General features: G+C 40.5%; 1 protein-coding gene across 1 annotated transcript in view; it reads right to left on the reverse strand.

The window, feature by feature from the left end:
* DKK2 (dickkopf WNT signaling pathway inhibitor 2) overlaps positions 1 to 16,483 on the reverse strand; it is a 39,148-nt gene extending 22,665 nt beyond the window's left edge. The window contains exon 1 of the mRNA XM_059844230.1: positions 15,680 to 16,483. Within this exon, the coding sequence (XP_059700213.1) occupies positions 15,680 to 15,937 (258 nt within the window). The 5' untranslated portion in view covers positions 15,938 to 16,483. The remainder of the gene's footprint in view (positions 1 to 15,679) is intronic.
* Positions 16,484 to 21,495: the final 5,012 nt, after the last annotated feature.

Raw genomic sequence — 21,495 nt, forward strand, 5'->3', positions numbered from 1 at the left:
AAATTATGTCCTTGGCTAAAATTTTGTAAGTATTTTAAGGTAGAAATCCTTTAGTTACCTTCCTAAAATCTTTTTTATGACTGATCACTTGCTAAATCAATTTAAGCACAAATTCACCTTAGCCTGAAGCACAAAGATACTAGATTTAGCTCTTATAAGTATCCCAAACTTATAATTATTGTATTGTTGAAATTTCCTTTCAATTCAGATGACTTGCACAGGTGGAAAAAAAATCAGTGCAACTGAGGAAAAATGGTATTTTCTAAGTTATAATACTTACAGTGATTTTTCTTTTCAGAAAAGAACCCTTAGATTTCAAATTCACATGGCTGCTTGAAAAGGCAGCTGAGTTATAACATTGCATTTTGACAGGATAACTGGCCTTTTTCCTCCCTCCGTCCTCAATAAGATACTACTACTACTATTACTCCTACTGCTGAAGTTAGCTCCATGGAAGTAGTGAATTCCTTGCAAAAAAAAACCCAAGGCAACAATGATTAATTTACCAAGACACTACAATATTAGACCAAAAGATAAACATGGAACTATGTGTCTGACCTTCCTAAAAGACAAATTTTTGTTTGCCTTTCAGATTTTACCATCTTTCTTCAAAGAACAAAAATCGACACTTTTCAAAACAAAGTGTTGAAAGATGAATCTGTTCTGAATTGCATCATTCTGAACTAGCTGGTGGATGGTCCATACGCATTAACCATTTATAATTCATGAGGGATAATATTCATGGTACCATGATTTCAACAGTTTGCTGACAAACAAACTGTTTAACTTTTGCCCAGTTTGCTTTTTCCCATAGGCAGACCATCAGTACCTTGTGGCAGCACACTTTGCAGACAAACTGCATTGCACCACATATGACAGAGTTGCTCACCCTTCTCGGTTTGTGGAGTCTGGATCCAATTTTCAAATGAAAGATCGCTTTGCTGAACATTTATTTTTCCTGTGGAATTGCTGTTTGGTGAATAGGCTGCTTTCAGCCTAGGGGGTTATTTATTTAGATTTTCATTCTCTTCAAAATGTTGGTGGAAAATGTTTGTCTGCTGGAGGGGTACCATATGCTTCTGATCTGAAGACTGACTGACTCCTACTGTGTAAAAAGTGAGTGAGCAAGTAGAAACACAGACAGAAGATTGAATGATCATTAAGGATCCAAATGAACTGGGAATTAAAGTCCCAGTTTCCAAAGTCTGTCAGATGATTTGAGTTCCAGTCTAACTCAGAGTCCTGGGAACCTAAATTTCTATGCACTCAAGAGTTTAATATAATATCAGAAAGAGATGGATGAGAGAGCATGAAAGCTGAGAAGGATATGAAATGAATGCACCATAACCTGCTGATTCAAGAGCAAATGCAGGTTCTCAAAACAAATATTTTTCCTTTCTGCAATAAATTATGATATTGTTCTGCTTAGAATCTGTACCAATTGTGAAAACTGCACTTTTTTTTTTTACATTGAACAACTAAACAGAAAAAACCACATTATTTTTATTACAAGAATTTTTATGTTAGGTATGCATATTTAAAAATAAAAATATTCCAAGGCATGTTTAGAAAAACTACTGTTTAAAAGCATATTGACTTAAGCAGGAACATATTCAACCTGTGCACTTCTTATTAAACTTTATGACATTTAACTTCTGTGATTCTCTTCTCTAAAAATACTCCCCATTGTGTAAATGTTTGGATTGGTTATCTATGTTATCATCTTCCAAGTGCTTTTAGTTCCTTAACATATCATATATTTGTTTCACAGAGGAGCATTTTACTGATGGGGAAATTCAGATGGCATACACTGACAGGTTTTTTGAATCAATGCCATAGAAATTTAGCATAACTGATGACTGAGCCAACCAAGTATTATGCTTGAAGTCCAACAAACAAAGCATTTGTGGCCCCATATAATACTATAAAATACTATAGTATTTGTGGTCCTATAAAATACCATTTCACAGAGCCATTGAAAACACTCTGCTCAGATAGCTAACACACCATATGCACAAAACCAGCAGAATTAGCTGGGATTTTTTTTCACCAGCAAAAAAGGTGTCAGAGATTTTAGCAAGCAGACAAGCTCAGGATAGCACGTTCCTTTCCACGTGTGCTTTAGAGAAGGGAGCAGACTGGACTTGGTCTCATCTACCAAAATTCATGTACTGCATTAGCCATAAATGCGCCAGGTATCTTCACATCAATCAACTGGTCACAAGATGTCACACCTTGCTGTCAAGCACAATGGAGGGGCAGCAGTCCTGCCAAGTTTTTTACTGAACCTGCATGGTTGGAATCCAAGTTTGAATGCCAAAGTATTTAAACATGTGTGTTAACCACAGCTTTTAACTCTTTTGGAGTTTGCAGGTAGAAGAGAAGATCAAAGGAGGGTTTAAAAATCAATTTTTTAATACTATCAATACTCATTAAGTCAGAGATGGGGACCAGAGACTGCTGCAAGGGGTAAACAACAGAGGGAACACAATATTTTGTGAACTCCAACTTTTGCCTGATGCAGAGAAGGATCTGGTGAAAGCAGGGAAAGACATGCACACAGGCATACACATACCAGCACTTACAACACTGTGAATTCTATTTAGGCTCCTAAAATCTCTGGTCAAATTGACTTTAAAGAGAAAACAGGAGATTGTTGGAGTTTGACTGTAATCCTGAGCTGTTCTTTGTCCTCAGCTTTTTTTATCTATTTGTAGACAGAGCCAACCAACCCTGTACTTCCCTGGCATCAGAGTAGTTTCCATCAAAACTGTAACAACTTTGGAAACATCAGACTTTTTAAAAATTTGAAGATACTCAGCCCTGTGTATAATGATAATTTGCAATGGAAGGATTCACTCATTAGCAAAATTCTCGAGGAAATTAGAAAGAAAAGAAAAAAGACATCCCCTCCCCCCCACAAACCCCAAAAATCTTTATTCTAAATAATGAATGAGTTGAAAATCTTACTCTTTTTAGAAAGTATTTACTTCTGTAGCTGATTAAATTTTAGCAAAAATCTTTGAAAAGTCTCCCTTGACTTGTGTATCCTACATGCTTTGTAAATCTGTTCTAAGCCTCTTTGCCTCTTGCTTCTTTTTTCCATTTCCTTTTCATTGCAGTCATGTTTTCCATTTGCTGCAGCAATCTCTTTGGACTATTTAACATTCTGACTAGAAGTGTGGATAACAAAGCAACACTGGCATTCATGGGAGTGTTAACACAGATGTCCATGGGCATTAGAGAGGATAAGAAAATCAGTGCCCACTACCATAAAAATCAGATGTCCATGGGCATTAGAGAGGATAAGAAAATCAGTGCCCACATACCCATTGGGTTCAGCTCAGTTGTTCAGTTTTTGCATAATATTTGTATATGCACATCATAACAGAAGTACACAAAACACAAGTGCTTAACTAGATATGCTTAAGTTTCCTGATAAATTAAGGAAACAAGCTGGGCTACTTACGATATTGATAAAAAAAAAAAAATTGATCTTTAGGTTGATAAAAATTATTACCTGCATAAGTACACAAAAGTTGCTATAACCTATCAGAGAAAAGTGGCCAGGCCAGCATCCAGCTAGATGCAAATACTCAGAGGAATAAGGTTATAGGCAAGCACAGAAGGACTTCTCCCAGTTGCATTCTCCCAGCTTCAGCCAACTGCCGCTTAGACACATCTGAGGCTGGATGTTCAGTACCTACCAGTGCCATCTCTTTTCTCTATGTCTGTCTCCTCTCCCTGTGAGCAGTTTCCACACATGGCTCTCACAGCATCATGTGGCAATGAGCTCCACAACATGAAAAGGTAGTTCCTGGCTGTCTGATAATTTCACACTGTCTGCTCTTGGCTCTTCTTCTATAGCGAACATGGAGCAATTGCTCCCCACTCACCTTCTTCTGACTCTTCAGTTTTTTATTTCTCTCTGTCCTGTTCTCCCATGGGCATCCCTTTTCCAAACTGAGTTTTTGCATTCTATTTACTTTCTCCTGTGTTTAAGCAGTTCTGGTGTTATGATCATCCCTTCTCCATTTAATCCTGACTGCTTTTATATCTTTTAACAGTTGCTAAGGATCGTGAGATTAGAACTAGTTTAAAAATGCCCTCTGGTTTTTTTTCGCTTCCTGATATTCGACTTGGATTTTTTTAATATGTTCTTAGTATTTAATTTTTGTCTCTCTGCTGCTGCTTCACCATGAAAGATAGCTAAATTTACTCTAAATTACAGGTTATCACTTATGTGCCAAATTGCCATCACATTGTGCCATACTGTATTGCTTTACACTATTAGAAATGGAATTTTACCCATGGGATTTATCTCTCGGGTGATCAGTATACTGGCATTTACTGCAATTCTGCAGTTCACTTTTTACTGTTGTGAATAAATTTTGGCCAAAATTTCTTTGTCCATTTTCCAGAAAATTTGCCAATAAGTTGAACAGCATCAGTCCTGAAAAGTTATGTGAAGCTTTGCTCATAGCCTCCCTGTGTAGTGAAATGTGGCAGTTTAATCCTGCTTATTTTTGATCAATTACCAGTTATTCTAATCAGTTACTAAATGGGTTATACCTCAGCAATTCTGTTTCTTTAAAGTTTTTTGTACTTGAGCTATAGCTCCATTGGCACAAGTATTTGAAGAGCAAAGATGGGGTAATTTGATTTTGACCAAATGTTCACAAAATGTCCTGTAGTAGCTACCCTTTAAATTGATTTCCTGAAAATAGGGTCATTTAGGGCAGAAGGAGATCAAAAGTAAAAGCAGTGACCATTTCACTAACAAATGGTCAAAGCATACAAGAACCAACACTTCCAGTAGAGTCAAGAGCATCAGGAGAGCCAAGCTCCCTGTACTACAGAGACAGAGATGCGCACTGTTCCACTGACAGGGCATGAACTTTGTCCATGGCTGCTCTTGTCTGCTCAGACTGTTCAGCAGTGTGGATCCCCCTGCCTGAATTTCACCCCTGCACCACCTCAGCACTCTTCAAGCCGTCCACCTGCTGCCTCACAGAAACTGGCCTGCCTTTTGATCAAGGGGTAATATTCAAATTTAAAGGGCTATATTGCAAAATTAAAACAACAACCCCACAAAAAAACTGAAACAAAAAAAAAAAAAAAAAAGCCACCATTCACGCATACACACACAACACACAAACTCTACACTTCAGAACCGAATACTGACCGGTTGACAGAAGAAGCACTGGAGGTCAAACCAAGGAAAAAGAGAAAATCAAATCCAGAAATTGTCAGTTTGTGTTGTGCAATTTGTTTTCACGGAATCAGCTTAATCTGTACTCGTGAATTCCACTGCAGCTTTTCTCCTACCGGCCCTATATCCACAGTATCTGGGAAATTACTTAAACACGACTCTGGAGAACAGCATGGGACCAGTGCTTCCAAAAGGCCAAAGTCAAAACGTATCAGAGATATGTGCCAGGGTAGCCGTCCCAGCTGCACAACACATGATGTGTCAACTGCTTTACACAGGGTGGGTCAGGAAGAGGCTCATTAAAGACAAGCACTACAGCTCTCCTTGCAACATCTCTGCATCCATGTCCAGTTTTACAGGGAAAAAAAAAAATAAAAAAATTTGCTGATTTAAGAAAAAAGTTACTCTTAATAAAGATTGTAACCCAGAGAGAAGGGCCAGTATAACCGTGTCTGCTATATTAGATACGACCTATAACTGATTTTTTAGATAAATATTTCATAATTGAGGGAACAGCATTAATTGTTCTGATTAAACTTTTCTGTAATAATAACAAATTATTCTGATGACCAAACTCGGACTACCTTACATAGGTGATGAAGAAGAGAGGTCCTTGTTCCTGAGCATGCCTTGCACCAAGTCTCAGATAGACAACTTCCTCTGAATTTCTCTTGTGCATGAGAAGACCAGGACTACACTCCCTAAATGCATGAAGAACCTAATTCCCACTGAAAACATTCAGGGAGTTAGGTACATAAGTACATTTCAGACTCATCCTATCAGTAAACAGAGCCAAACCTTTGAGATGGCTTTCTGTGCAGAAGTGTGTGGCACTTCTCGGATAAGAAGGGCAATAAAGCAGCATATTTTGCAGAGCAAAGAACTGAAGTGTAGCATTTCTGGCAGCATGAATTTGTGTCTATGGCCAAATTTTTTTGGAGCATCAGCTGGAAAACAGTGCAGGAGGGGAGTGAGTTACATCACTTTTGTGTGTTTGAATTGTCACCACCATTATGGATGCTACCCTCAGTGTACCTGAAAGCTGTTCCGAACAAATTAAGATATCCTCACATGACTATTAAAGTAATGTGATTTCTCTCATTTTAGCCATCCTTGACCGTTCTGACCTTTTAACAGTAAAATAGACTTCAACCCCACCAAACTTAAAAGTGACGAGGGCACCCAGATCTGGAACTCACACCCCACTATCATCCCTTTCACACAAGGTCTCCATTGACTTCTAGTCATCTAAAACCATTAAAAGACAGTTAAGGCAGTGCTATCCTGCTTACCTGTGTATGCCTATTGGAAGAGAATTTTGTGGGTAGATCTCCAAGACAAGAACCTGACAGTGGATACACCCTCCATTGTCAAATGGCATCTTGGCTACCTGGGACTGTCTCTGGCACAAGCCTATTCAGAGATTTTCAGAGTGCTAATCTCTCTTACATAGACAATCTGCAGCCCATTTGCAGCTCTGTTTTGGCTTTATTTTTTAACAGGGCCTTAAAACATATTTTTCCTTAAAATGACAACATTTTTTTCTGCCCTCTTTGTTCATGGGGCTTTGTGCGCTCATAAACAGTTTAAGAGTTCCCTTCACACCTGGAGTGCACATGTGTGCCTGAAATAAAGATTCTCTTATCTATTCTTCACTGATAACTTGAGAGGATAGTGCTTAAGAAAAGGCATCATCCTTTTAAATGCATTGGACAAAACCAAACCCAAGCCCCAAAGCTACAGCAGTGACAGCAAGGCCAGCATGTCTGGGGAAGGAGAGATCCTCAAAGTTAGACAGAGAGGCTGAGAGGAGGGCAGGCACACTTGCATGTTCTTTCCAGGTGGCAAATCCTCCTCAAGGACACAAGCATGCCTCCTTTACCATCTCAAGGTTTTGCTCCATCCTTCATTGACCTTCCTGGGCTCTGTATTGCTTATTTGGAAAATCATGCCAAAAATGCTTCCCAGTTAGCAATGCTTCCTGAGCTATGCCGAAGCTGTGTCACCACTCAAAACCCTCTTGCTCAGGAAATGCCCCCCATGGACTTGTTTCCTCAGCAGGAGGTGGACCAACACGCAATGGATTGCGGTGCCTTGACTTCTCAGCTGCCTCACACTGTTATAGCTCTGCTTGTGCTGACATCACCAACCAGCCCCAGCAGAGGAAAACCCTAAGCCAGCCTAACCACAGAACAGTTTGGGACTGGCAGGACTTTCTCACCCTCTTCCAGCTTAAGCATCAGTACAAAGTCTGAGGGAAATTTTTCTCCGCAGAGGTTTCTTGTCTAACCTTAATCTTCTGGTTAGACAAGATCACACACTACAATTCGATACTTAATAAACTGTCGTGAAGCTATAATACGAGTATTCACTTGGTCACTTATCCTTTTAGCAATAAAAAACAACTGGGACTGAAGTTCAGTGGCAATTTGTTACAGCTGCTGTGGCCAGGACCCTCTCAGAAAGTAATTTCCAGAGTATTCTTCTTGTTAAAAAGCCATTTTCCTGGCAAGGAGTGGGATGTCTGGAAGATAGCAATGGGGACAAATCCAAGCACAGAAGTTTACAAGCATTCCTAAAGAGCATTTTAAGAACTCTCTATTTATTTAAACAATTACAAAAACATTGTATGCAGCTAAGCAGTTTAGTACTAACCACCAAACTATAAAGTAGACTTCTAAGCCTAGGCAGTTTTTCTCTTTACCTGTAAGATGACATAAGGCAACATCAACATTTGGCTCCATATGAAGAAAGTGTGGAGAGAGGATGGCAACCTCCTGTTTTCATGGTCTTTCCTTGGTTCCCAAAATTTCCATTCCTGAATTCTAACCTACATCCACACACTCTCACCCTACAGGTATTGGTTATGAATAATATACAAATGGAAATTTAGTTTTGTTGGGAGTAACAGCAACTGAACAGGTCTGAAAGAACAACTTTCAGTCTCACTGGGCAACCCTATAGCATTCAGTTCACACAGAGTGGTTGGTTATGTGAGTCAGATGGTGTCATTATTGCTATCGCAGTGGATGATAAACTGAAATTTAAGAATGGCAGGTCTGGTAAAACATGACCATTTGATATGTCCTGTCTTCCCTCCCTCCTGAAGAATGACAGGGAGATGATGTTTGAAAAAGAAAGAAAGGAAGTACGCACCCAATACTCCTACCAAAGGGAGAGTAAAAGACTCAGCTCAGTCTCTGTGTGGGCAACCTAAAACCCCAGAAGACAGAAATAAACACAAACTTTTATTTTTTTTGAGGTAGAAAACAGCATCCTGAGTCCACAGCAAACTGGGTGGGAGGGCTCTGTGCTCTCATTTTCAAGCCAAAAGAAAAAAAAAAAGAAATATGGCAAGTTGTATATACTAATCCTGACAGGTCAGGCCACAGCAGAATGTCCAGTTTAGTATCTTTTCAGACTGCCAAGAAGAGGTGTACCATTTTCTGTAGGAACATATAACAAAAAAACCCCAAAAACTAACCCAACTTGGGAAGCTACCTTGCTCTATGCCAAAGGAAAAGTAAAGGAGATCTTCCCCCACCAGATGCACTACTTTCCCTGACACTGTTCCAGTTACGAATGAGATTCCAAGAATAGAAGTTTCCTGCTGCAACACCAATGCATTGTGTTCGCAGTTCCTTTAAGAGATCTCCGCTGTAGTCATTTCAGATTGCAGAGAGGAGATCATGCTGACAGCAAGTCATTGCTTTACTTAAGGCAAGCTGCCAAAACACGTAGAACTGAACCCTGTCCTCTCATTCACTGGACCGATAAATATGCTTTTAAAAGCATGCACAGCCTGGTTCACACTTACATGATGCACAGAGAATGAGGCAGAGGGCTTGCAGAGTGAAGCAACACCTCATTCCCAAGCATGTGCAGAGCAGTCTGCCTTTGCTTACTGCTAAAAATGCTAAACCAGTGCCATTTGCACTACACATGTGCAATATGCATGTCTCAAAGATTCATTACTATGCATATGAAAATTCAATCATATCAAAGCTTAGCTTTAAGAAAGTCCCAAGGGGCTGAACCGTGTGCTTATGTGCTTTGAGGGGGGGAACCCAACAACTTTTAAGTTTTTTTTTTCTTTTTTGTAGCATTGCTCTGCTCTTTCCGTTAGTAAGAACAAAATAGCTGCTGAATGAGTGAACTCCGTGTTCCCGCTGTGTGTTTGTATTCCATTTATTTTCATAACTCTAGTTCTGTTTGTGTGAACACAAATGTATAAATCATAGATGGATTTAAGGCCTATCCCCAAAAAACTGTAACACAGATGAACAAAACTCCGTATTTTATTTGAAGATTGCTGTGATTTAGTATTATGCTGTCCCTTAGTATGAACATATGTATCCTTTTAAGCCATCTCGCTCACTCTCTAACACTACATTCTGTAGCCCACTCTGGAGCAAAGGATTCTGCAATTAGCTTGGAAATACCATAAATCATCTCTTTCCGCATGTCATTACAATTTGAAAATTGCTTAATGTTCATTACAATTTCCATTAGAATAAATCTGACCTTCAACCAAAAAGGGAAAAAGCTACCCTGAAGAAAAGTGATGGTTTGGGGACACACACTGCCAATGCACATCCTACACTTGGTGAAAAAAAAATGAGACGAAGTTCATGGTCTCTAATGAAAATAAAAACTTTTTCAGGCAAAATTCATTAGCAAAGCAGACCTTCTGATCTTCTTGGCTTTTGTATTGGCCTCTCACATCCATGGATATTAAGTTCATAGAAGCTTCCTAGAGGTTTCAACCTAAAAGTACCGAGAAACACCACCTAGAACACAGCAGTAAAAGACAAGGACTTCAAAAGGATTATCTTCAGTTCACTGAAAAAAAGAATACATATAAAATTCTTAATACACTTGGAATTTTACCAGTGCAGGAAGAGCAGAATGATGGCTTCTAGCTTTCTCCACCATGTCTATGGTGTCACACAAACTCCAGCTCCTTAAATCCATCTTAAACATTTTATGACTGCAGTGCCAAAACCAACACAAAGCTCCACAGGACATGGTGACAAGCCTACAATGATGGCAATGATGGGCCAAGCAGAGGCTGCTGGCTCCGGGTGTGTCCCACCACACCCTGATTCCTGCCAGCCACAGCCCGTGTGTACATGCAGGCAGTAGCATGGACTTGGTAGGGACCTTGGCAAGCACATGCAGGAGGGGAAGCTCCCTGTTTTCAAGGTGTTCTCCAAATTAACATTTTTACATATATCTAAAATTTGTTTGGATATACTTAAAAAAATAAGCGGATATACAAAACCTGGAGAGGAAAGCCATGCTGGAAAACCAAACAGAAGCAGAAGCTTCATGGGGCTCCTCCTTTGAAGAGCTAAATTCCTCCTGAACAACATTTCCAGGGTGAGGCATTTGTAAGAACAAGTGTAAAAGGACCAAAGGCTCTATTGACAAGCCATGAGATACGAAGTGCTTGCAAGATACATCCAGTGTTGAGATAATTAAGATCAAAATTAAACTTCTGCTATATTTGCATCTGCAAAGTATCAGTTAATCAAACATAATGAGTTAATCAGACTCACTTTTCTGAGGGGAAAATGTAATCATGCTTCATCATCTTCTGTGTTGTCATTAAGCACTGACAGACTTTCCATACAGAAACTGACTCTTCCTAAGTACTTGCACACCCAGCAGCACATCAGAGTTCTAGAAATTTTCTAGGCAATGTTGCAAAGCTAATATGAAATACTGCCAGTAAAGCTACTTTATAGGAGCTTTTGCTCTATACTATGACATCAGTTAATAATAACAATTTGAAGGGGACACCAAGCATGGCCCAGGAAGGAGATAATGCACCCCATTTTTTGCAGTTAAGAGGGAAGCTAGTAGGTTATTTAGCAAGCCTGCTGCCAGTAAACCAGTATGTCACCCAGATTTCTAACAGCAAACAGCAAGAGCAAATCCTCTGGTGGCCTCTGCAGATTTAGCAATTCTGTATTTTTTTTAATTAAAAAAATAGGCAGCTATTGCTGGATGCAATTTCTAGCTATTTTAATTAATTTATTTTTAATCCCATGAAGAAATAATTTTTACTGTCTTGGTTGCTAGCTATTTAAGATATTGTGGTTACATTTTTGGTGTCTTTGGTACATTTTATTGTAACGTTGTCAGGGCACTGCATTCAATTACTACATCTCATGCTGTTTTTCTTGCTACAAAGCATCATCCAAACATTTTCTAGCAAGTCCTTGTGGGTAACTATGTCCTGTCCAAGAAACACATGTATGTCCATGCGTTAATAGGTATGAGATCAGTATCAAATTAGTCATTTGAATAAATGCCTCTTTGGTTTGGCTTCTGTGGTCTCGAACCTCTTAGCTCAAGCTGCAATATAATTAAAAAAAAATAAACACATTTTAACATTAAACCCAGTGCATTTGGAATACTAAGGCTTATCTGATAGCTGTCTGTTGCGCCCCTGCAGCACCAAAACTTGTCCCAGCTTTTCACTTCTCTCTCCCTTTTCCAGACCTCATTACCTCTCAGTCAGCCCCACAGATGTGTCAATTCCCTCTACTGGATGTCCCAGTTCTTCCCTTCATTGTTACTGCTTCCATCATGTTCATGGGGAAGGGAAAGTCTCAAGGGGAAGCACAAACCCAAACAGCTATGCAGCAGCAAAGGGACAAAGGGAATGAGAGACACATCTCGTGTGGGAATGAACTGAAGCGACAGCTTGTGGCCAGGAGGTGGGAAGGGAAGAAGATAATAGCACCCATAGATTAAAGAAGGAAAATAGCTGGAAATAAAGCTTGGTACGTCACAGCCTACCAGATCATTAAAGGCAATTGAGTGTGAAGGCATGCAAACCCCAGCATTGACAGAGGGGACACGTCTCAGAGGAGAGAGGGGACTAAAACCCAGAGGCAAGAAGTCTAAAAGATGGTGAAGTGAATTAAAGAGGCTACAAAGTCATCAACCAGGAATCTGTGGAATGGCTATGCCTTTCAAGCAACATACAGTATGTACTATTTTTCCTTTCAGGTTGCATCTCTATAATTGAGCTAGATCACTCACGTGGGAGACCTTGCCCAAACACAGCGGAAGCTATAGCTAACACACAGAAAAATTAATCTATCTTCACTGTCAATTATGACCCTGTTCACTGTATCATATTTTCCTAGAGAGGGGATATATCCAGAACACTTTCACAGACAGGTCACAGAACTGAGGTGTTGGATATCACTAGAAGCATTTCTCTAAATCAAGTTTTGAAAGGAAATAAATAGCTGACAGTATATAATCCCGACTCCCCCAAAGTAACCTAGATTAGCATGCACTGTACAATACAGGCTTTGAGCAAAAATTTCCCTTGTGCAAATGCTGTAGACACTTTCTGACTCTCTGTGAAATTGGGGAAACATTAACAGTTTGTAGAAAAGGAAAGGCAGCAGTGACAGTAAAGAACTGTGAAGAGAATGAAATCTCACCGATTAGCACATCAGTACTTCTTATTCTCTGCTGATCCAAGGCAGCAAAGGGAGTAAGACCAGAAAATAAATAATATTCCTCAGAAAGACATAAAAATGTTAAGTCTTACTAAAATCCACATTTGCCCCGCCAGTCTCTCTGCAAGCTGGATCAACTTGCTTTGCTCATGTGAGTATTTTCATTAATTTAAACTGGAACTTTGCCTGACAAAAGAGCGCTGGATCTTCCCTTTCTGGGCAGAAGCACTGTAACTACCAGCTGAAAAACATCAACACTCCAGATAAGCCATCAACTATTGTATCAGTTGATTTATTGCTGATTAAACACTCCCAAGTTGCTCCTAGTCCTGAGAATTAACATAATTGAAAAGCAAATAGGTTGTAGGCTGATGGTCCTTTCATCAGTTTTGGTGATTTCCACCACGTGTAAGTCCAGACCTGAAAGCACAGCTCAAAGACTTCATAATAGCAAAATTCTATTAATTTATCTTTAACATGCATATCCTTGGTCCTTATTAAACCATTTCCTAGTTGTAAACAAGACACTCAACTCACCATCTAATGTTGCCAAGATATAAAAGATACTTTTACTTTTGAGACATTACAAATTCCACTAATTCAACAGATTGTTTTAGAAAGAAATGCATAGGCCTGCTCATTTTCAAGTGGCATGGTAAACTTCAGTGCAAAATCCCATAATCTAAACAAATTAAATACTAACCTAATAAGAGAGTACTTCAAAAAAGATTATGAAAATATCATGTCTTAATTGGTTGATATGCGTGACCCTGCTGCTAAAAAAATGCAGCGGCTTACCAGCCCTACAGCTGAAAGTATCACCAAAGAGAAAACCTTTTCAGAAAAGATACTCTTTCTCTCTTCTCTTTTTTATTTTTTCTTTACTTTTTTCTTTTTCTTTTTTTCTTTCCTCTCTTTCATTTTCTTTTCCTTGCCTTTTCCCTTTTTTTCCTCTTTCTATTGCAATTCTCTATTAACTTTGTAGCTTCAGGCAGGTGGCCAAAAGTAGCATCTAGAATTATTGGGAGCAAATCTGTGTCATTTTCACATACATCTGTGTGAGGCCATGCCGGATCTGGGGACAGAATCTCAGAGAGAGAGGGTAAATTCAGTGCTGACAGCCTTTGATGGGAGGTCAGGCTTCACTCCCTGGGAGTCATAGCCACCAATTCTCTGGGGGTCTTTGCTTATGCTACAAACATGAAATCTTAACATGCATGACACCTCCTCTACCATCACAGATATTTGCAGTGCGGTCTCTCATTTAAAGATTGCCTTGTGAGTTCATGCCAGGAACTAGAAGCACCCAGAAATCCCAGTCCAGGCTGGCAAGTTAGGGGCAAATCTTGCAAATACAACCAGTGGGTAGCACAAATTGTTTTTCAGGAACTGGGTGAATTATAATCAATTATTCTCAACATTGCGCTGAACACACAGTGAAGCACTGAAGATGGGGGAAGGTGGCAAGACTTCTCCAAAAGGCAAAAGCTGGGCAGCACAGACTCAAAAAACTCATGAGACTGCTAACACTCAGTGGGAAAATAGGATCTGTATTAGGACATTTTGTGAATACGTTGAAAACAAAAGGAAATCCAAGGAGAACATATAAGAAGGTGCATTGGGCACCTCTATCTCCTCAAGGTGATTCAACATAGCAATGTAACTGTAATTAGTAAAATGTGAACTAGAGAAGAGCACAGTACTTTAGTAATATGAAACTTCATCACAGCATCTCTTGCTAAACTTTGCTTAGAGGTAAGGAGAGGCAACCAAATCCTGGGTAAATTATAAAGCAGTTGAGTGGCTAGGGAAAAAAAGTTTGGAAATTTCTCACACACAAAAACCAGAACTACCACTACTGTTACTATGCTTGCACACAAAACCAAATTATAACATTCAATTATTAGGAAGCTGATGTGAAACACTTTAGCAAATTCAGTGGATTACTTGAATTTTCAGCTTCTCTGCTGCTATAAAGAAAACTTAAGCAAGTACAGACCCTTCAGGCATTGAGTATTTTGCCTTTTTAGTGCTGAATGTTGGCACACTCTCTTGCTGCTACAATGTTGCTTATGAAAAGCAGCTGTATTTAGAGATACTATTAATACCCAATAAAATCTACATTTTCTGAAGAAGTCTACCCCTTTTAACATCACAACACAAACATTTGTACCATCCAAGTTAAGACTTGAAAGGGAAGAACAGGACTGATGACTTAAAGTGCTGCTTTGTGGTTTAGCGCAAAGATAGTTGAATGAAGATTATTTTCTATCAGACTTGCAAGTTTCCAGGCAGGGTAGAGAGGAAAGAAGACTGCACAAGTGAGTCAGGGTGTTGGGTTTTTTTCCTCTTAACCTTCTTTTTCTTTACCTATAACCTTTTCTATCTTCTTTACATTCAAACTCTCATAACCAAACAAAACTTCCACAATCATTGGAGCATATTCTGGAAAAGGAACATAGAATTTGTTTTCTGTCTTATTAAACAAAGGACTGTACCTTAAAGTATACCACAGGGATACCATGCTTTTTTATTCTCACCAAGGATAAAGATACCAGAGATCAACTTGCCAGGTGTGATTTCTAAAACCAAGTTTGTTACACTGCTGTGAATTTTTTACATCACGTTCAAATTTTCCTCACCTATTCAAAATCAAATCATTTACTGTCTTGACAGTTAACAAGAAATTTCTTCCTTAGCTTCTGGCAGCCTTTTGAAGGAGTCAAAAAAAGAAATGCTGAAGATGATAGTTTTTTCTTCCATCAGTTATTAACCCTACAGAGAAAAATGAATGGTTTAAACCTCCCACTTGCACAGTTCTTAACACCTATTACAAGATTATATTGTCCCAGGCAAGCCCAGTGAAGTAAATTAATCAATTTAGCATATTAAAGCTATGAAAACAATATGAGGGGGAAGACTAGCAATTATTTACATACAGCACACGGACAGACACTCAAGCAATGAAACCATGTCCTACCTCTCCTTGCCGGTGATAGTGCTTGGGAGGTTTTCCCATCTGCTCTAGCATTTTGCCCTTCTTACTGCTAGCAAGCATCAGTCCCTGGTGGATGCCTGCAGATCTGTTGGTTGCCTGAGTTGGAGCCTCCCCCATCAGGGTGGACTTGATGGAGTTCACCTTGGAGCTGGAGCTGTCTAGCTGGGAGCTCTCCACGATCAGGACCGCGGCTAGTAAGAGGAGACAGCAGGAGCACTTATTCCACATCAGCACGATCATCTCCCCTCCCCCAAAAGGATTATCTTTTTTTATCCTTTTTTTCTTTTTTTTTTTTTTTTTGGCTATGAAAACAGAAGAGGGGGGGGAAAAGTTTTTTAAAATATCTCCCGAAGTTGATAAGGAAGCAATTGATTTCAAAGCCACTCAAGAAACTGCTGTTCTGATACCCGGGAGAAAAATAATTTTAAAAAAGAATCCCCTAGGAAAAAAAAAAAAAAAAAAAAGTGACAAGTCTATAGGCAGTGAGCAACTGTCAGGTCTGTGATGTCTTTTTCCTCCAGGTCCTCGGGAAGTCCAGGCAGTGACAGCAATATGCTGCGAAGGAACTGCACCCGGGCAGCTCCCCGCCAGCACAGGCACCAGCACGTTTGCTAAAGCTTCAGAGGAAGAGTGAGCGACTTCCCCCCACTCCTCCTTCTCTTGCTGCTCAAGCCAGCAGAGAGGAAACTCAAACCAGATCCAATCCAAGCAGCACCGGCAAAAGCTGGGCTTAGTTTTCTTTCACTCACTCTCTCCCCCCTCTTTGCTTTTTATTCCCCTCCTCCTTTTTCTGCCTTTTGCCTCAGCAGTCAGCAGGAGTGAAAGCGCCCGGTCTCCTCCTACTCTTCCTCCTCCTCCTCCTCCTCCTTCTCCTCCTCCTGCAGCCCAGCCGGTGCGGGGCGAGGGGTTCTGGGCATCCGGCGGCGGGGCAGCCCCGGCACCGGCCCCACTGGCGGCGGGAGCGCCGGGACCCGGCAGGGGAGGCAGAGTCCCCGTCGGGCTTCCTTCGCCGCTGCCCCTCGCACTCGGTGGTCTCGAAGTCTCTCGCTGGCCCCTCCGCAGCCCGCAATCCCCATCCCCGGGGGGACACGCCGCGCAGCGCCTTCCGTCCCCCCTTCCCCCAGCACGGCGGGTTCCCCCTCTCTGCGGCGGGGTCAGCCCGGGCCGGGCGTGCTCCGCTCCCGGCTGCGGCTCCTGCCGTGCCCAGCCCTGCTCGGGGGCTCGGCGGGGCCGAGCCCCCTCCCCGACACCGGGCTGCCGCACTGGGACGCGTGGGGAGGTGTCCCGGCTCCCCGAAACTCTCGGACGCGCAAAGCCCGTCACAGCCGCAGAACTGGGGAGGGCGCGGGGCCGGCAAGCGAATCCTGCCGAACCTGCTGCCCGAGCCAGCGATGTCCAAGCTAAGGGCACGTCCAGCCGAGAAGGCTGATCTGCACTCTTCCACACCTGCCCCTTCTCATACCACAGTGTCAATATCAATCCAAGACACTTTCTTCGTATCCACCTTCCCCATTTCCTTGGCACGAGCAAACAGTCACCCATCCGATTGTAATAAAACTCCCAATGCTACGAAGTACATCCACACCATCCAACGCATCACCTCGCTGCAGCACCAAAACGGCACGCTTCAGAAACAGAAGGTATACAGGGACACAGAGCATAAAATCAGCAGAACGGTACAGCTCTTAACTTTTCCCTGTAAAGGCTCTAGAACAAAGCAGAGAACATCACCGTGAGGCACTCAGTTACTGCCATGGAGCAACTACAAGCCCTCGTCCTTCCCCTGGACATGTGAAAGGGGGTGGAGGGAACAAAAGATAGAGAGGGGCACAGCGTTCTTGCTGTCCCACATGTTCTTGTATGAACATTACCTTGTCTGGGAACAGTGGAGAGAATTTTCATGCTTTTCTCCTCTTCTGGAGGGCCCCTCCTCTAATCAATTATTTCCTCTTACTCTAGCCCTTTACATAGCAGAAGGGGGGGGAACAAGAAATGTGCACTTTGAAATTTCATTTATTCTAAATTAACCAGAAAGGAGCCAGGCACTATTTTGGCCTCCAGTGCTGCTGTTCCCTTGCAGTGAACAGAAGCTCTCCTGGGGACTTGGGAGGTCTCTGTAGGAATGCCCCAGGAACCACACCACCTTGGATAAGGTTTGTCAAATGTCGTCTAGCTAGCATCATGTGACTGCTAGCAATGTGTCCTAACATCATGGACTGTGTTATATTAAATTGAGCACCTTGTGAAGAATGGAGTAATTTGTGTCTTTATCCACAGCTCAAACATTAGAATTGTTTTGAGAGAATTTAAATTCCTCTCCTGGGGCAGTTTTTGGATATTTTATCTTCTTTACCAAATGATCTCTTCAGGGGATTACTATTTTTTTTTTTTTTTTTTCTTTAAGGACCAACTGAAATGACAGGTCAGTGTCAAGACTGAGTTTTAAACTCTCCTACAGAGTATGGCACTTGCTCTGACTCAGGCTTTAGATGAGTTTGTGTATACTGGGTTTGAAACTGAAAGAAATTTTATTGCACTTAATTTCAAAAACTTAGGTTCAAAATTAAAATTTAATAATTTTTTTGTACTCAGTTTGGCAAAGAGCAAAGAATGAAAAAAAAACCCTCAAGTTTGTCAGTTTGTCTTCTTCATAGCATTTCCTTTTTTTCTATCTTTGTGCTGCTTCAAATAAACTAAAATTACTTTTCTGACTTAATCCTTGGTAATGCTTGGAGACATTTTTAAGGAAATGTTTCTGAAAAATCAGAAAGGAATTTGCTACTTCACAGGGAACAGATATAAGTCAGTCTTTTTTGATTGTTTTTGACTTTGCTTTTGTCACCCAGGCCTCGTGGCACTTCAGCTCTCCCAAACCCAGAAGCAAACAGTCATCCATTCCCACAGGAAAAGCTCTAATAGGTAATGACGTGGAAAATTCTTATCTCACCTGTGTTTCTCTTACCCTGGAAGGAACACAAATTTTTAAGTCGGTGGTAGAGTATTAGCCACCAGAGTTTCTTGGAATATAAAGAGAACAAAATAATTTGATGAGACATGCAAAGAGAATTCACACCATTAAAAACACAATACAATGACCTCATGCAAATATCATACAGCTCTTCTTGAAATAAATGGACATGGGTGGTATTAAAAAAGGTACACAGCACGTAAAGGATCAGATAGTAAACAGACTCTAAATTAATTAAATGTATGCCTATTAATACTTTATTAAAATTTTTACTTACATTAATAAATGGAAAACTCAAGTCACATTACAAGTCTTTAGAAGCAAATAACAAAGTCCTTGTATATCCACAACACTTAGAAATTTGAAGAAAACTGGGAAGGAATGATCAAAGCTTTTCAGCTATCTCAGAACAGGTGCCCCAAACTAATTTTGACAATCAGTCTGGATTCACTGAAGTATGAAGTTCATCAGTCAGCTGTATTCAACTAAGTTTCCAGACATTAATTTAAATTTAGTGGGAACAGAAAGGGGTAACTTTACAACAGGACAAGACCTATCTTGTGACTCACTGCTCTGAAGGGAAGATATTTTGCAGCATCTCTGAGGAACTGGGAACAGGTATTGCTTTATTAGCCTGACAGACATTTCACTCCAGAGGAAGCAACTGCAGGGCAGCTTCACTGCAGGGCAGCTGCTGCCAGGCCAAAAGGATGCTCAAGACCACAGAAAGCAGAAGTAGATGGGCAGGACACTAAATCTGTGTAAGGGAGGAGCCTCTGTTTTTCTCCCCTTTACAAAAGCTTGTACTTGTAGAGAAATACTTGTAGAGAAACTAGCTATTGGGTACTTTGATGAGGAGTTTTTTGTTTTGTTTTTCCCCCCAATTTTAACTGGCATTCAACCCATGACTTTTCTACTTCAAACCGGTCAAATACAGACTTCCAAAGTGACGTGTAAATTACCTGTGCTCCTCACTTCAGCAGCCCTGATGCACCGCAAAGTCTGTACACAGACTGATTTCACAATATCTACTTAAATAAGACAGTATGGAGGCAAAAATATCAAGAAGCATCTCTGCTTTTCAGATTTATTTCTATGCCACTGCAACTTACGTTTTGAGAAACATCGAGAACTTCTAAAACATTAAAATGCCACAGGGTACATTGTGTTTTGCCATGGGGCTCCTCTACCAGAGAACCAAGTGCATGGAGTGCACTAAGCAGAGGTGTCATACTACAGATCATGCAGAAACACAGTCTACCTCTAAGTTCTCCTCTAAGTTTGATGCCTATTCTGGAGAAGCTAAAGCCCACATACTTTGTGTGTGGTTAGTCACACCACCCAGAGCAATTCAATATTGCTCAAAAGGAAACTTTGCAAGTAAGCATACAGAATAATGGAAGCAGCACTACCCCCCCAAAAAACCAGAGTGAATGGCAAATCCCACATCACACGTGGGAAGGTCACAAGAAATCTCTCACCAAGTGCCATCCTGCAGGGACTGACTCTTCTCCTCACCATTGCATATAAATCACAAATCTTCCTGCGATCCTCCAGAGGTTGGACTTATCACTTGACTCAGGGTATGTTCCACATTAACTGCTTTTTCTTCCTGAAGAATTCCAGTAGGCAGAAGGAGAGAGAGGCTGAGCTGGTTACAACCCAGGCACAGGAGCCTGACAGCCAAGAGGGCCACGCTCATTAAATGCCAGTGAGACCTCCAGTGCAAACACTGAGAACTACATCAGCAGGCCACAAGTGTTCAGCTCTCCTTTTATTATAAAAACCCTATTTATTGCAATACAGAAGTCTGCATTTGTATCTCCTTGGAGCTAAACTAGCATGCTTTCTGTAAGAAACATAGTTTTTCATTTGTCTCACTTGCACCCATGGAGAGGAGACACACCACAGAGATTCTCTTTATTTTTAAACCCAGTATTCATTCCCTGAACAAATGTTGGAGGTTTAAATGGTTCAAACACCTACTTCTATTTCACAAATGCTTTGGTGCTTCTTTTAATTAAACTTGTTTATAAATTTAATGAGAAAATTGAGTGGCCTTAAGCAAACAGAAGGTTTGTAGAATTTTTCCAGTTATACAACTTACTCTTGACAAAAAAACCCATAAAATTTATTTAAATTTGGGGTATTTTAATTCACAGATATAAATATTTTAATTCCTTTTCTACTGTCTCATTGCTTTTCTTTGCCAGGGAGTTCCATTAAGTTAATTGTAGGCCTTTTTTCATTTTTCTTGGGAGGAGAATAGTATTTGGTGGGGGGAATTTGATGTCAGAAGAGACATGGAAAAGAAAAGCAACCTTTTGTCCTCTTCCCCTTCCTTTGACTCGGAAAGTTTTAAAAGATGAAATATTTGGAAAGGGCAGAATCTAGCAGAAGTCAAGACAAAAGCAAGAAATGAAGGAACGAAAGAAATTGATAAACCAAATTTAAAGACAAAAGAGAAATAGGATGTCATGAAGAGATCCTTTACCTGACCTCCTCCAAAGGGGCAAAATTACACACTGTAAATGTAAAATATTATGGGCCTGATTACAATCCTGTATATTTTACAGCATCTATATTTTAGGCCATGTGACTATTTGATTTACACCAGCTTTAGTTAACTCTAATGTCCTATGTTTTTCTTTCCCTTAAACAAACAAAATTACCTGTTCTTCAAATTAAATCTGTTTTTAATTCTATATAAAGCATTTAGGAATACTTGTCATACAAAAGACATTCTATTACATAGAGGTGTATTGTTTTTTGTTATTATTTTTTAGGTTTACCAGCTGCACTGAATTTCCATTGCCCTTCACATAAACTC

This window comes from Haemorhous mexicanus, chromosome 4 (assembly GCF_027477595.1).
Source record: "Haemorhous mexicanus isolate bHaeMex1 chromosome 4, bHaeMex1.pri, whole genome shotgun sequence".
In the NCBI taxonomy this organism is placed as follows: domain Eukaryota; kingdom Metazoa; phylum Chordata; class Aves; order Passeriformes; family Fringillidae; genus Haemorhous; species Haemorhous mexicanus.